The 16,467-nt window shown below is 41.4% G+C and overlaps 1 protein-coding gene across 5 annotated transcripts in view; it reads left to right on the top strand.

Moving 5' to 3' along the window:
- The window catches only part of LOC111588128 (genetic suppressor element 1-like), a 50,169-nt gene that overhangs the window by 9,774 nt on the left and 23,928 nt on the right, over window positions 1–16,467 (top strand). Inside the window, exon 1 of one of the 5 annotated variants that reach the window (XM_023298299.3) lies at window positions 9,531–9,686. The exons of 1 other annotated variant lie outside the window; for it this stretch is intronic. Coding sequence is in view for 2 of the 4 variants with exons in the window: in XM_055009161.1 (XP_054865136.1) it covers window positions 13,185–13,242 (58 nt within the window). In the remaining 2 variants the exon portion in view is untranslated. Of the gene's footprint in view, window positions 1–9,530; window positions 9,687–10,448; window positions 10,644–13,046; window positions 13,243–16,467 lie in introns of those variants that run through there. 3 more of the 5 variants (XM_055009162.1, XM_023298300.3, XM_055009161.1) reach the window with 3 other exon arrangements.

Below are 16,467 nucleotides of genomic sequence, written 5' to 3'. Positions count from 1 at the left end.
TATGCATGTTAGCATGCAGTCAATAGAGAAAGAGAAAAGCATTTATGTGTCCAAAACGTATTATAATGTAGAGACTGATCCTATTTGGAAGTATTGAGCCTAGGAAATCAAATAAAAATACTCAAAACAAGACCTGGCTTCCACACAGAAGTCATTTAAAAAATAAAAATGAAATTCCATTCGTCTTGTTTCTACTGGAGCCTCAGGGTGATCTCATCAAGCCCACTCATTTGGGTGGACTGGCCCTTTAATACAGATGACAATCCATCCAGGATTAATTCAAGCTTTCCGCAATGCAAATAACTTGATGTAGTTTACATTTACAAGTCGACGCTTATCCGACATCTCGGGGACAACAAGTGGGACAAAGATACAAAAGCACAATTAACGAATCAGGACCCTGTCAAGTATGTTCCCACATTCTGTTGCACTCGCGCGACACAAACACACACAAAAAAACACAGCTACAGGGCACATGTTTGTTCATATGTGATCTCTCACCACCTTGTTCCGCTTCTGCCTGAATTTGCATAATCTGCATAATGATGGCGGCTTTAATTGCCCACGCCCAGGTAAGGGATCATGTGGTTAAGTGGGAGATCATAATTATGTAAATAATTGGCCTGACCACAGCAAGCTGCTGCTCTCTGCCACCCATCTGGAGAGAGAGAGTGGGAAAGAGGAGGGAAAGCGGTGAGAAAAAGACGGGAAAGAGATAGAAAATACGGGAGGAATGGAAAAAGAAAGCATGCAGGAATCAGGACAGTTGGAAGAAAAACGGAGGGAAGAACATAAGGTGTCTAAAATCATGATGATGATAAAAGAGGAATTACAAAAAAAAGGAAACATAAAATGCAATAAGGATGAAAGAAAGCAAGTCTTGTTCTCCGTGTGCCTCTACAAAATAAGAGCTGGTCTCACAGTGAACTTGTCATGGATAATAATATTAAAAAGGTCAATAAAGATACTTAGAAGACTCAAATCATGTGCACTGTGCTGTGTAGAGAAACAAAACTTAGATGTACAAACATTACCAAAAAGACAATAAATAACAGGAAACTTTAAAAACAGATCACTACATATATAATGTGTAACCTGTGACACTACATATGGCGTATAATATACTGCATGGATAACATTTACAGGAGCTTAAAAATAATAGACTTCAAAACAAAACTCATTTACACTTGTGAATCCCAAACAGCTTCTGGGTGTTTTTATTTACTCCTGCCACATTTTTGCTCACTGTGGCCTCATTTTTCACTGCAACATACAGATTTCTATGGCAACAAGACAACTGTGACTTTTTGAGTAGAAGAACTCAAAAATATGTTTTGTGCAGTTTTACAAATTCATAGGCCAAATGAAATTCATCATTTAAAAAGGGTAGTGAATGTGATCTTTTCTTATTTATTTTACAAGAAAAACAATGGATTCAACATATATATAACATTTTTCCACAGGTGATATTAATACTGGACAAAATCGGGACACTACATACTAGAGATATTTGATATTTTTAATTAGTTTCTATACATATTTTCTATTTGCTCCATGTAAACAGTCTGCAGTTCAGCCCAGTTCAGCTGAACAGTCTGAATTATTACTCCGCTATGGAAGCGAAGCCTTGGCGGAGTTATGTGACGATCGATGTTGGTCTGTCTGTCTGTCTGTCTGTCTGTCTGTCTGTCTGTCTGTCTGTCTGTCTGTCCGTCTGTTAGCAACATTACTCAAAAACCGATTGATGGATTTGGAGGAAATTTTCAGGAAAGGTCAGAAATTACACAAGGATGAATTGATTAGATTTTGATAGTGATGTGGCTTATATTCTGGATCCACGAATGTTTTTAAAGATTTCATTCATCCGAAATGATACGACTGAGCAGCCTTGGCGGAGTACTGCGCTGAATGCTTTCCTAATTCTTACTGTCACTGTACTTATTGATTTCTTTTTACTGTCAAGAAGCACTGATTTTTTTGTCTTTTACAGGACCTTGTTAGTGGAAATGCTTCTTTTATTGTTGTTTTTTTAAAAGGAGACAAGGATCATCTCAGATTTAGTTAATTTTCCAGACGAAGCAGCACGTCAGGAGTTTACGGTGCATCAAAAAGTTGAAATTCCAATTATTCTCTGTTACTGGCTCTGATAAATGCTCAAATTGTGGCAATTTCTAAAAAGATATAATAACTTTCAAACCCACCAATGGGTTTTGGGGTTCAGAGTGTTAAACTAAGGAAACTACATTGTATCTGCTGTTGAAGATCATGTGATACAACCAAAAGTTCCAGGACAGCTACCAAATGGATGCTGAGGTGGGACTGTTTTGTCAGCAAGAATTAACTCTGAATCTTTTGAGCTAACAAGCCTTTAATTTAATCAGGAAAAAATAAAAAATTATGCACCTACAATGCCATGACAGCCGATTAAAAGCTCCAGAAGAGCTACTAAATGGACCTTGAGGTGGGATTGTTTTGTCAGCATTAATATCTCCATTACTATAACTGAGAGGACATTAAACTGACAACACTTATTCTCCTTCCATAAATCTAATCCCTGAGTCTTAACTCCACAAATGTCACCCCTTTAATACATCAGATCTTGCAAGATGTCTTTATTTTCAAAGATTATAGAAGTATAGCTGCACGGCAACACACGTGTGCACGCGGAAGTGCACGCACACACACATCTGCCACTGTATCCGCTGCACAGATGGTAAAGGCAGCAGCCCCTTCACACAGACAAAGGGAAGGTAATTCTCTCTCTGCAGGACGTGAACAGAGCTGGAGCTGGAAAAGAGCAGCACACATCAACACTCCCCTCCCTGTTTCCTCGTCTCAGCCCCAGGCCAGCAAACATCACAGGAGTAAACTGACAATGTGTGTGTGTGTGTGTGTGTGTGTGTGTGTGTGTGTGTGTGTGTGTGTGTGTGTGTGTGTGTGTGTGTGTGTGTGTGTGTGTGCCGCTAAAATAGGCTTGAGGAGGAGAGACGAGAAAAATAAGAAGAGGGGAGAGAGGGAGAAAATGAGAGAGAGATAAAATGAAAAAGAGAGGGAGAGTGCAGAGAGGGAGGAGGTAATAAACAGGATTAGTGCTTATCTTTACAGCACTGTGTGTGTGCGTGAGTGTGTGTGTGCACGAGCGTGTGTGTGTGTGTGCGTGGGTTTGTGTGTGTTTTGCCTGAGGACAGAGTGACTGACTCCAGCATTACCTTTGCCAATGTGTCTCCATCCCCAGGTATCTCTTCTCTCTGGACTCCCTCTGCTTTGTCTGTGCTGGTACACATTGTACTCTGTGTGTGCATATGTACTGTACATGAATGTGTGTGTGAGCGTGCACGTGCTGTATTAAAACCACAGTCTCCCTGGCTGTAGTCTGTGTGCTTGGAGGGCTGTGAGTTTATGTGTGTGTGTGTGCAGAGGTTAAAGGAAATTTGTGTATATACAGCATGTGTGATATGAATCTGCTCTCCGTGTGTGTGTGTGTGTGTGTGTGTGTGTGTGTGTGTGTGTGTGTATGTGTGTGTGTGTATGTTTGTGCACACGTGGTGATCGTGAACATACCACTGTACAGTACATATGTGTGTGTGTGTGTGTGTGTCCGTCCAGCTGCCTGAGGATAAAGAGTGCACTCATCTCCTTGTTGTCTCTGCAGTTTGTCTTCACTGCCTGAATTGCCAATAAATCTCACCACAGTGTGTGTGTGTGTGTGTGTGTGTGTATGTGTGTGAGAGAGAGAGACAAAATGTTCAGAAGGTGGATTTAGTTGCCATTCTAATGCTCGTCCTGCCTCGTAGCACCATTGTATGTGACAGTGTTTCTGTTTGTAATCTCCTACCTGACCAGCTAACAGGCTGCTACAGCGTCTCACTTTCGTCGGATGGGGAAGGAGGAATATATTTAAATAATCAGGGGTTTGGGTTCATGGCTGATATTATGCCTTGCTGCTTTTGTAAATGAGCATCTGTGAGTGTGTGTGTGTGTGTGTGTGTGTGTGTGTGTGTGTGTTTATGTGCAGGCGAGTGCATCTGTTTTCAAAGACATCTGTGGATGTCTTGGTGGATTGTTCTTGCAGCACTATCCCCAGCACTATTCCCTTCTTCAGCACAGATAAATAGACAGAGAAAGAGAACAAGAGACGGAGACAAACGGCACACGTGCTTGTGTGTTTGTGTGTGTCTGCATCTGCATACAAATGTGTGTATGCTTGCATGTGTGATGGATAGAGGGCTTTATGAGAGAGGAATAGGCTAATGACCAGGTCTCCAGAGGCAGTAAGATTCCTGGAGCTATTACTGCCGGAGTTCATAATGGCCTCTGCGCTTGGCCTCTTTTACACGCTGCTTAATGGGGGATCCTATAGTCACACTGCCAAGTATAACCCACCCGGAGAATACACACCGCTGTGTGTGCTTTGACCCCGGCGCTGCACGCAAATGCACACAAAAAAACACACAAAACGGGAGGCACATTTTTCTATCAGCTTCTCTTTTGTGCACCTGCAGCTTACACACAATTTTTACAGTTTGTCCTCCTCACACACACACAAACACACGCGCACACACGCACGCGCACACACACACACACACACACACACACACACACACACACATCAACCTGTATAGGTCACAAAGGATGGAGGTGAGACACCCACCTCAGAGAAAACTGAGAGTGTCTGCCTGCAGTGCACAGCCAAACCATAAATCATGTCAGGCTACACTAGTCTCTGCAGACACACACACACACACACACACACACATTCACACTGCATACACACACATTCACTCCCCCTCTTTTCTCTTGTGTAGGTCTGAGTACAAGAGAGAAGGATTTGGGGATTATAGGGGAGCCTCACTTTTTTCTTTTCTTTTCCATTGCTTCCTTCAGTACTTGTTGTTTCCATAGAGAGAAAAGTAAGAAAGTAGGGGGCTGCTAATCTGTGTGCACATGTGTGTGTGTGTGTGTATGTGTGTGTGTGCGTGTGAACAAATGAGTGTCTATTTTGTGCTTATGCAGGCAAGTGTGTGTGTGTGTGTGTGTGTGTGTGTGTGTGTGTGTGTGTGCATCTTTCATCACTGAATGGATCTCAGGGAAAGACTTGAAGGAGACAGTCTATTCATTGAGGAAAACATCAAGGCTGTTCGGTGCTACTGTGTTGTCTGGCATCTTAGAAATGCAAGAGGAAGAAGGGAAGGAGAACGGAGACATGGAGAGCGAGAGGGAGGAGAAGGATGGACAAGGTAGAAATCTGCACTCTGAAGCGCAAATTGATGCAAAACAGCTGTTAAATAGCTGCAAAGTGGAGCAGCTGCTTGGGAGACAAGGAGAGAGGGATGGGGAGATGAAGGGATGAACGATCAAGAAAGACACAGACAGAGAGGCCCAGGGGAGATGTAGAAATATTAGACTAGATGAAGCAGCCCGAGCCAGTTTATAGCACATGATGACAGATGAACGCTGCTAAACATGTTTATGATTTGATACTTTTTATAGTATGTTGGTAACTTTAGTAAACATGTGGAGGAAATCAAAAAACTGTTATCTCATTGGAGTCAGAATATTTTGCTTTTAAAATATTTTGTTTGTTCCAATATAACATCATTTAAACACTTTAAAATTTATGAGAATTATTTGAAGGGATTTAATGCTATTTAATTAACCCTCTGAACCTCAAGCAGTTGTTGTTTTTGTTGCTCCTGCCACATTTTTACTCACTGTGGGCCCATTTTTCACCTCTGCCACTGTATGGAAACAGCACAACTATGAGTAGAAATGGAACAGGAAAGGGAACAACAAAAAAAAGTAGATTTTTTTGGAATATTTATTTTGCAAAAAATAAAAAAATGTGCCCACAGTTGTTACCAGTACTGTTAAATACATAAATAAATTCATTAATTAAAAAAAAAAAAAAAGTTTCCATACTCTTGTCTCTACTCAGTGGAAACACGGCACACAGTTCAGCTCTTTTCAACTAAAAAGTTCCAGATTTTTTTGTCACATAAGTGTTGGCTGCAGCTTAGTGATTAATGTCTTCTCAGTTGTAACTAAAGGTGCAGAATTTTTCGTTTTTTGCAGAATCTGGTTACAGCAAGAACTTTATTTTTTGCAGATTTTAAAGGGACATGTAGAATAAAGCATTTTTTTGTGAAATACCACAATTCTAAGCTTTTATATGATTAATTTTCTTGATGAAAGATGAGCAGTTCATGGACTTTCAATAAATTGGAAATCCCACGATTCTTCTGTATTTATAGTTTCTGGCTATGAAAAACTGCATTATTTTAACATTTAAAAAAACATAACATATCTTTCAAAGCTGCTTGTAGGTTTTGGGGTTTCAGAGGGTTAAAACAAAAAGGAATAAGTAATGTATTCGTGTACTTTACTGGTTACCACTTTTGTTTTTAAAGCTGCAAAAATCAATATCAGTGACTGATTATGTGTGGAGATAAAAGAGGCGTCTGCAGTGAGAAACCCACAGAGAGTCATCACCAAACCTCCCCTCAGCTCGGTGGAGCGTTAAGGTGTCATTTAGGTCACTGTTTTGGTTTTGTGGTCCACAACTCTGCTCTTATCAGCCTCGTTTGCAGCTGCAGAAAGAAGCTGTTTTTATCACTTTTTGGCCTCGCAACAGTTAGTGTAGAGATACACACAGGAAGCCTCTGCAAAACTGTGAATGTAGCAGTTATTTGTCACATTTCCTAACCAACACGGCACACCAGCAACCCAAAAAGCAGCCAGTTTAAGTGAAAAAGCTCAGTTAAAGTGGCTTCATGCTACATAGGTGTAAACAGATAAAGCTGAAGGACACAGTGGAGCAATCAGTTACAGAAGACTAATGCTTTTATGGGGACTTTGTTCAGACAGAAGAAGAGAGAATATTGGATTTGCATTTAGTAATCTTTTAGGCAAATATTTCCTAACATGTCCACCATAACAAATTAATAAATTAAAATGCATTTATATCAGAGACTGTATGTAAAAGATGGATGTAGTGGATGTCCCTCTTTGGTTTGTGAAACACTGTTCTGAGTTTGGCATCACCATGTTGGTCTTTTAGAACTGACGTATTGAATTATTGAGCGATGGATTTGAACTAGAGGACACAATAATGTTTAGAATAATCAAGAAACAGCTGATAAATGACAATTATGAGAAAATAAGTGATTGCTGATGTTTTAATTGGGATTTATTTTGTTTATAATGGAAAATTGTCTTTATATGTACATTTAATAGACATGTAAATAATAAAATAAATAATTCTTGAATGAAGTAACCACGTTATATCGGAATATGGGGGTGAAATGTATTGAAAAAAGTGATCAGATTGTGTTGGAGTAAAATGATCAAGAGTTGAATTTACCTTACTGATAGAAATTACAGTAACTTTGTATCAATATGAAGCAGTTGTGTTGAGTAAACATAAATACTCTGTGTTGGTTTAACATAATTCTGCAAGATTCTACCAAAGAAAACAAATTTTCTGCAACCAATGTCCCCCTTTTTCCAATTTGTTCATTTTTTTCAGTAAATGCCCAGCGACCTGTTAATCACAAGAAAGTAATGCCCTAAAAAGATGATCTATCCTGATTTATCACCTGTTTTTCCCTAAATGGGACAATCATTAACCCCTCGAGATCATAAACCCATCAACAAAATGTTTACTGGATAACAGATCAAGTGAGAAGTCAAATCATTTTCTCATAGACTTCTATACAATCTGTTTCCATCATGCAGCCAGAGGAGTCGCCCCCTGCTGGCTATTAGACAGAATGCAGGTTTATAGCACTTTAGTGTCACCTTTACTTTCTAATCCAGAGGCCACGTCCATCTTTTATACACAGTCTGTAGTTTACAGCTTGCCATGTGACCTCTTATTGGTGAACTGTACTTAAATTTACTGAAATATTCCACCACATTTATGTGATGGTTGTACATCCTTCTGACAGACATTTACCTGCTACATATACAGTATCTGCTCAAATATAATGCACTCTTATGAAGAACTGTATATTTGGTAATTAACTTGTTGCATCTGGACTCAGTATTATGTGTTCGCACCTCTCAACAGCACCACCTATCGAACTGGATGATCACTAAAGTGTGTGACTTGCGGTTTGAAAGGGTTCATTCCATTGAAACTGCTATTTTCTGTCCAAGTACAGTGCTAAAGGTTTACTCCATCCATATAAAACTTTAACTTACATGTCATAATTTTAAAATTTACTCAACCCAAATGTCTGAGCACTTATGGTTTTAAAGGTATTCAACCCAAAATACTACTTTTTGTCCAAGAATATGAGTTTTAAAGGTTAATTCCACTCAAATAGCGCATTCTAACTAACCAGTTATGGTTTAAAAGGTTTATTCCACCCAAAAATGCTACTTTCTTTCCAACTATTTATGGTTTTAAACATTTATTCTACCCAAAATACTGCCTTCCGTCCAAGGATTACATGGATTTAAAAGTTACTTACACCCAAAATTCAACTTCTACCTCTAAAGGTTAATTTAACCCAAATACAGCTTTAACTTATGATTATGATTTTAAAGCTTTATTCTATCAAAAATACTACTCTGTGTCCAAGTACTTCTGGCTTTAAGGGTTTATTCCACACAACATACCACTTTCTGTCAAGTACCTATGTTTTTAAAGGTTCGGTCCACTAAAAATACTACTTTCTGAGCAAGCACTAAATTGATCTATAGGTTTATTCCACCATACGCCCCCCCCCCCAAGTACTTGTGGTTTTAAAAGGTTTATTACACCATCAATAGTACTTACAGTTTACAGTTTTATTCTACCCAAAATACTACTTATAGTTTTAAAAGTTTCTTCCCAAATACTTATGGTTTTGCCAGTTTATTCCACCGAAACAGTACTTTCTGTCAAAAGACGTGTGGCTTTAGAGGTTTACTGTGCAGTCTGAGTTTGTAACTTTGCTGTTCAGCTGAAGACATCAGAACTGCTCAGTACTCACGCTGTGACTGCCGTCCATCTTGGCCAGAAATGTGGCCCTTGCTACTCTCTGTTATCTAATTGAGCAGGTGGTGCTGTTGGGAAAACAAGGGTCCTACAAGTGTGGTCCTGAAAATGCAGCTTCCTCTGCTGCAGACACATGCTGCCTCTTAGACCGCCTGCAATATTAAAACACTGCTGGTGGTTATTTACATGGTGCCATTTGTGACTTCTGCTAAAGTAACAGCAAACACAGCATCCTAATGCCAGTGTTGTGGTTATCAGGTGGACAGTGCAGCTCTCTGTGCTGTTAGAGCGCAGGAACAGCAGGAGGAGCTGACTTGAACAGATCTGATTGTCTCCAGTGGACACTAAACATGTCCGGGCTGTGAGGTATCAGCAGTCTGGGGCCACATCTTCCTTCCCTCCATCCCTCCATCCCTCCATCTCTCCAGGGAGCATCAGTGGAGCAGGTGCTCACCCTCCTCCTCCTCTTCCTCCCCTTCCTCCCTCCCATTCCCCTCCCCTCTCCTCTCACATCCCGCCTCCCTCTCTCTTCCTCTCTCTCTCGGAGGACAGTTAATGAGTTGTCCTTCTCCTTCTTCCCACATCTCCACATCAGTGCGCGTCGTTCTGCTCGCATCAAACGGTGTATCTCCGCGCACAGAGCCGTCATTTATTCAGACGAGGATGCGCAAAAACCGAGGGTTTTCTTTTCTTTGGTGAGGCGGTAAGTTGTGTGTTTTCTGTTGTTTTATTTAGCACAAACGTTTTTGTTTGCTTTTGTTGTTTCCTGGAGGGAGTGATAAAGTCCCTCTCTCTCTTTTTAAAGTTAACATCGCTTGGATTCTGTGGCGAATTTATCCAGTGACCTTTGGTTTCTTTTTAACAATCTCTTATTCCTGTAAGAGCTTCACTTTCAGCGACTCCATCTAGTTTATGGTGTTTGTTGTTTATGGCTGATAGTTTCGCTTTGATGCGTGTGGGCAGTTTGTATCCTCAGTTGTTTCTTTTTTGTCATCCTCAGACGGATTGTTGGAAGACTATTTTTAGACGAATTACAGTAGGTTATAATACTCAAAGTGGGCAGTGTGTGATTGAATCAGTCGGTAATGTATAATCAGACAAACTGGTTCAGCTCGACGGGCGGTGCGAGGACAGAAGCAGCAGCACAGCTTCTGGTTTTCACTTTTAAAATAAAGCGTCATTGTGGCCAAAGATGGTCATGCAAGGAAATTTAAAAAAAGAAAAGCTTAAGCAATGCCTTAATTCCCTTAAACATACAGTTTTACATCATTGGATATATTCTCAAGCAGAAATCAATCCACGGTCTTACTTTGAAGCCACTTTCCTGTAGTTACCTGTGTGCGTCTTTGCGCAGCTGCAGAACGTTTGGTTCGTCGAGGTGTTTGTGGTTCCTCGTTGTGTGTGTTTCTTGTCAGACTTGTCAGTGATTAAACACCGCTCCTGTTTGCTCCTGGTAAACTTAAAGGACAGGACGGGCAGAGCTGGAGCACATCGGTGTGTGTGTGTGTCTCGTAGCAGCACCCATGGGAGATAGAGGAGTCGCTCTTTAATCCGGGACCTTTAACAGCGACCGCATTGTTTGGCTGAGATAGATGCCGCCGGGCGCATTAGCAGCAGTCAAGCGGATCCCGTCGCTTTTGTGTGTGTACACAGCCCGCAGGTGGAGTTCAAAACACACACACACACACACACACACACACACACACACACACACACCAGCTCCATGCACCATGTGCTGCTCCTGACCTGCCGTAGACCAGCTGCTCAGCAGGGGTTACTGAGTAAACCTCCCATTTCTTTAATTACCTCCTTCTCATATAGATACTGTAAACTCAGACTCCACTGCTCAAACACTCCTCATGGCTTTAGATCTTTATTTTTTAAAACATTTATTCACATTTATTGGTCAGTTACAATTATTCACCATGATTTTACTCTTGTAACGTTCAGGGATCTTCTTTATCTTGTGTAGTTTTAGTAGTATTAGACCTGAATGTTTGCACATTCACTGACAACTAAAATATTTGGATATTCAGTGCTATCTGAGGCACCATTGAGGATTTGCAGCTTTTCTTTATTATCGTTTGTACATTTGGACCTGGAGCCTAAACGGCACTAAGTGGCGATATGAATGAACTGAACAAATGATCAGGGCTAAACCACTTCCACAAAGATCATTTCAAGTTCATGCAATCAGGTTAATTCCATATAGATACAGCTTTTCCAGATATTTGTATGTGTGAGCTATTATAGTAATAGTCATTTTTAAGAAACTTCAGTTTATGTGACTGATACTGGATAGCAAAATGGAATAATGTGGTAGCTCATCATAGAGTCAGTGGTAAAATCCTGGGCTTCCTGTCAGATCAGTTCCAGGAACTCTGGTTAAGTAACAACTCAGGCTGAACCTGACAGTAAACCTGCCCTGGACCAGGGTAGTTTGACAGCACGTTTCCAGAGTAAATCAGCTTGAATTATGTTGAATTTGCTTCATGGAACCAAAGTGAAAAAAGCCTGGTTTATTTGGTGAATAGCTTTATGCAACAGGCTCATGGAGGTTTAGGACTAGTCTGACTCACTGGCCATTGGCTGCACATTTTACATGACTTTCTCTTCTCTATCTGCATGTTTCTGTTTTCTAAACCCCATTCACTATGGGAGAAAAGAGCGATCTCCAGGCTGCAATCTACATGCTTTTTCCAAGTTTTGCTGACCATTCGGATCATGCAATTAGGCGGCGATGCTCATTTACTTTGGTGAATTGTCCGTTTAAATGGCAGTACCATCCTGCATGCAAATGTTCAACCAAAACAACTCAGCCAGTCACTGTTTTGACTAAACACCGTCGATTCATTCTGTTCTAAGCCAAGCCGAAGGCAATTGTGATTGGTTTAAAGAAACACAAACACAGCAGAGTTTGCCCCGTCCCTATAGCAGAATGATAGAGGTGCAGACAGACCATTCTACACAGCTCTATGTCAGCGCTACAGAAAGGTCTGACTATGTGAGACTAGTGGATTGAATGTCATCTTGCGCACTGGGGAACTATTATAGTGATTTTTCATTGTTTTGTGTATACATTTTTATATATACTCATATGGTTAATCTAGTAAATAGTTCTCTCTGGATTATGGAAACAGCATTTGACTGCATAATCTGGCCTAAGGATTATCTATATGTTACAAGGGTTGAACGATTATCAGTGCAGCCGATTATCGGGTCCAGTATTCAGCTTTTTTCTGATTATCAGTATCATTTTTGACCCCAGACCATTTCCAGATAAACTGATTTAAAAATGTGCTTCTTTGGCGCTGATGCAGGCAACTCTCTGAATCTGTGATTTCAAGTTAGATCTCATCCACACCACTGTCTGATCGGTTAGAGGCCTGGATTAACAGTCTGAAGACACTGACGAATAACTGGTGAGATGTTCTCATTTGATTACATGGAAGTAAAACATAAACTTACAAATGTATTTCAGTGAGGTTTTGTATTGAAGTTTCAGATGTTAACCAGCTCCTTGTTGTGTAGTTTATACAAGCTAATACAGTGGAAGTGAATGTAATAAATCTACAGGAAAGGCTGCATTGCTTTCCCCTAATCCCTAATCTTTTTTCATTATTATTATTTTATCTTTGTTTTTTAGCCCTGCGCTTCTTTCTGCCTTTATCTGTATCCAGCTGCAATAACGTGAATTTCCCCAGTGAGGGATCTTTACAGTGATAATATAAGAGGAAATAATCCATAAAATCCACTTAACTTGATTTTCTCAGCGACCTGGAGGACAGTATCAGCTGTGCTCTGATTATCTGACCCAAACCGTACCTTGAATGTTGGTCTTTCAACACTGACATGACTGTTTACTACAATGATACTTGTTTGGCAGGTCTTCTTATACGACACACACTTCAATTACATGCCGCACTTTATGCTGCGCCAACACCTGCCTGACAGGAAAGTTTGTGCGCATCTGTTCGTCTGTGTGCCTTCATACACCTTTGTGCAATCAGTGTGTGTCTGTGTGTGTTCTCCCCCCGCTCTCCACCGCCTTGTGTTTGCTCAGATGGTCGAGGTCTAGCCACCGCGGTGTCGGCACCTGGTGAGCAGAGCCGGCCTCGGGCCAGAGGAGGAGTAACTGTGGCTGTCAACTGTCTGCCTCTGTATACACCTCCACCTCCAACGCTGAGCACACACACACCATATGAAAACCTGCGGGCGGGAGTCAGACGCAGCCAGGCGCCACAACAAACTGAGACAGCGTAAGATTGGTTTGCTTTGGATTGTTTTATCTCTTTGCATCATCTCTGTATCAGAGAGGTGAGACTGAGCCACATGCTGCAGAAGAGATCGATGGCACAGAGGGGGAAAAACAACAACAAAAAAATGCATCCGATGTGATGGGAGAGGCTGTCGAGTGAGTGGTAGGAGACCGAAAAAGAGATAGTGAGGAGGAAATGACAAGGTAAAGAAATGATAACACGGACAGATAGAGCAAAGTGTGAGGCGTCCCAGAACAGCTGCTATTTATATCTTCTTTCTGTCTCTGAAAGACAGTGACAAGATGCTCGTAGACAAGTACACAGATTAGAGAAATGGAGAAGGGGTCAGTAAAAGAGCCTGGCAGCCTGGAGGAGGTGGAAGGGAAAAGCCTAAAGTTCAAAAGAGAACAGAAAAGAGGAGCTTTTCTGATGTAGCTGTTTGCTGACAGACCACATTTGAGCTCTGAGCTGTGGCAGTGATAATTTATAGACCTTTCACTAACATCTTGACTCCGTTATGATTGCACAGGAAACATGGCTGAGCTCTGGTGGACTCACTGTAAAACATAAAGCAGAGTAATGACTGCTACACTTCCCATATATTCTCCATTGTTTCTTATCATACTGTGTGCTCCAGCGCCTTTTTGGATGCACTCCCTGTTTATTTATTTTTATTTTTTTGCTGGGGGTGTTGGTTATTACAGTATGTGGTTTTTCTGCTCCATTTATCCCAGGACCATAAATGCATCCTGGCTGTTTGGTCCCTTGGGGTCACATGCATACGTTTTGTGACGCACGATGCCCGAGTCCTGAGTCAGCTGATTGTGTACGTGCTTTTTCTCTTTGCATGTATTTGCACAGACAGCGCGCATATGTGTGCGTGGATGTCACAGTTCTGTCGTTTTTATTCTAATGTTAATTTGTGTGCAAGCTTCCCGTGTTCGCGAGTGTGTGAGACGGCAATGTGAGGGGAGTGTGTTCGTTGTTTATGGATTGTAAGGACGTGTTAAGTGTTTCTGTGCGAGCTGCAGAGTGACTAGAGCTAGTAAAGCCATTTAGCGGCCCCTGGAGTAATCCTGGAGACTGCTGCGTTGACGCCACTCTGACTGCTATTACAGACAAGTTTAAGAGGCTGTAAAACATTTGGCTACTTTTCCTCTCCCTCTCGCTCTCTCCTTCTCTCTCTGTTTTTGTGTGTGCTTGTCAGAGGAATTTGAAGAAATCTGCCAGCTATTGTAACACCAACAGTAGCGGCTGTTGCGATTAGCAGGAGCCCAAATAATAACGTCTTAAAAGTTAAATGAAGCGTATTTTGTGTGTGTTTCCTTGCATGCACGCTCATTATCTGTATTATGTTAGGTAAGTGTTCGTAAACAAAAAACCAGGATGGCCAAATTAATGTGTTAACATAGTAGCCGGCGCAGGAACACACACACTCAGACATGCCAATGTGATGAGGGTTAATGAGTAGGTAGTGTGTTACAACCTCTTCTTCCATCCTAATGACCCAACCCTGCTTACACAGACACACAGACACAGACACAGACACAGACACACACACACACACACACACACACACACACACACACACACACACACACACACACACACACACACACACACACACATTGTGCTTTTTTAATGAGCTGACAGGGCAGAGCAGGTCCTCCCCTGCTGTCCTCACAGTCCCCCTGAGCCGGCTGTGTGTGTGTGTGTGTGTGTGTGTGTGTGTGTGTGTGTGTGTGTGTGTGTGTGTGTGTGTGTGTGAGTGAAAGTATAAGCAGAGCACCACACACACACAACACACACACAAAAAGGTGTTAAAGACACAGGCCTCAACTTGTCCTATATCACTTACATCATGCTGAGCGCAGAGTGATGAGTGTGTACTGAGGTGTATTTGTGTTTGGATGAATGGAGTCGCACACGGATGTGATTTCCATTTTGGCAAAGCTGAGGGTAGTTTGCGACGCCGGCTCAGTTTTAGTCATGCTACCGGTTTTGGTTGAGGAATTGGCAGCGCTTTGGTCCGCAGTGAAATATTGGACAAAATTGGATGGAGCACAAAGAAATTTTGTGCAGGCAATAATGATGACCTGACTTTTCACCAGCAGGTCAGATTGTGCACTTGTCCAGTTTCAGGACAAGATAGATGAAAAATAATGAGCAAAACCAAACAGCCCGAGTCATAGTTTACGGTTATTACAATTATAGGTGGAGCTTTTGAGTGAGGTACAGGGGATACAGAAGGCTTTTAATTTGAAAAACTACTGTAACTTCATCAAGAAACACAAAAATAGGCTGCTTTCCAATGCAGGAACTTAAGGTAGGTACGCGTGAATGTTAAGACGTGTGCAGGATCCACCAGCTGTGACCATGCATTAACTCAGAGTGCACCAAAACAATGAAAAATACTAGTTACAAGATGTAACTCAAGTCCTATGAGCACACAGGAGATGGAACAGTGGAAGATTTGCTTATATGATGAATGTTGTAGAGGTGAGAACAAGAATAGGGCAGGAAAATTGAGCTTTTTGCCTACTCTGACTGTAACCAATTAGCTTCAAGGTAGTTTGTCATGGCTGCTCAGAAGTAAGAGGTTCTTCAGGGGCGGTTCTTGCAGTGGGAACGAAGTTTTAGTATACCCTAAAAGTTCTGATCATGAGCTCACACAGCCACTCAATCTACCACTGAAAATGTGATTAAATGCGATCTATTCAACTGTATGTTGAATCATCAATAGGGCCTATTGATGGGTAAACTAGAGTTTTAGTTTACCCAAAGACATTTCCACTAGATGCTGAAAAGGCACAAATTGGTGCCTAAAAAGTCAACACAGTGTGGAAAAGGAAGTGTTGATGTTCCAGATTTCCTTGGGGGGAACACCCAGACCACCCATTGAGTATTCAAATACACCTGTTAATAGCATTTTGTGTGCAGCTAACATTCTGTATGACTGCTAGCTACTACACCAGCACTCTCTGTGAGCACGGTAGCATCATGTTGTCAGCTGACCCCAAACACATGGAGGCTGATCACAAAGCATGACAGTGTTCAGCTGATCATTAAGATACATTCAGATCTCACGTAAATGCTGTGAGTGTTTTAACTCTCCATGCAACCAAAGTAACAGCTGCCGTTAGCAGTAAAGTAGGACTTTCCAGCATTTGACCAAAGTGTGTGTATAATGACAACAAATTCACTAAGAGATTGGCCTCTTGTCCA

Source organism: Amphiprion ocellaris, chromosome 3 (genome assembly GCF_022539595.1).
Source record: "Amphiprion ocellaris isolate individual 3 ecotype Okinawa chromosome 3, ASM2253959v1, whole genome shotgun sequence".
Classification (NCBI taxonomy): Eukaryota; Metazoa; Chordata; class Actinopteri; family Pomacentridae; genus Amphiprion; species Amphiprion ocellaris.
This window is presented reverse-complemented; position numbering and strand designations above follow the sequence as displayed.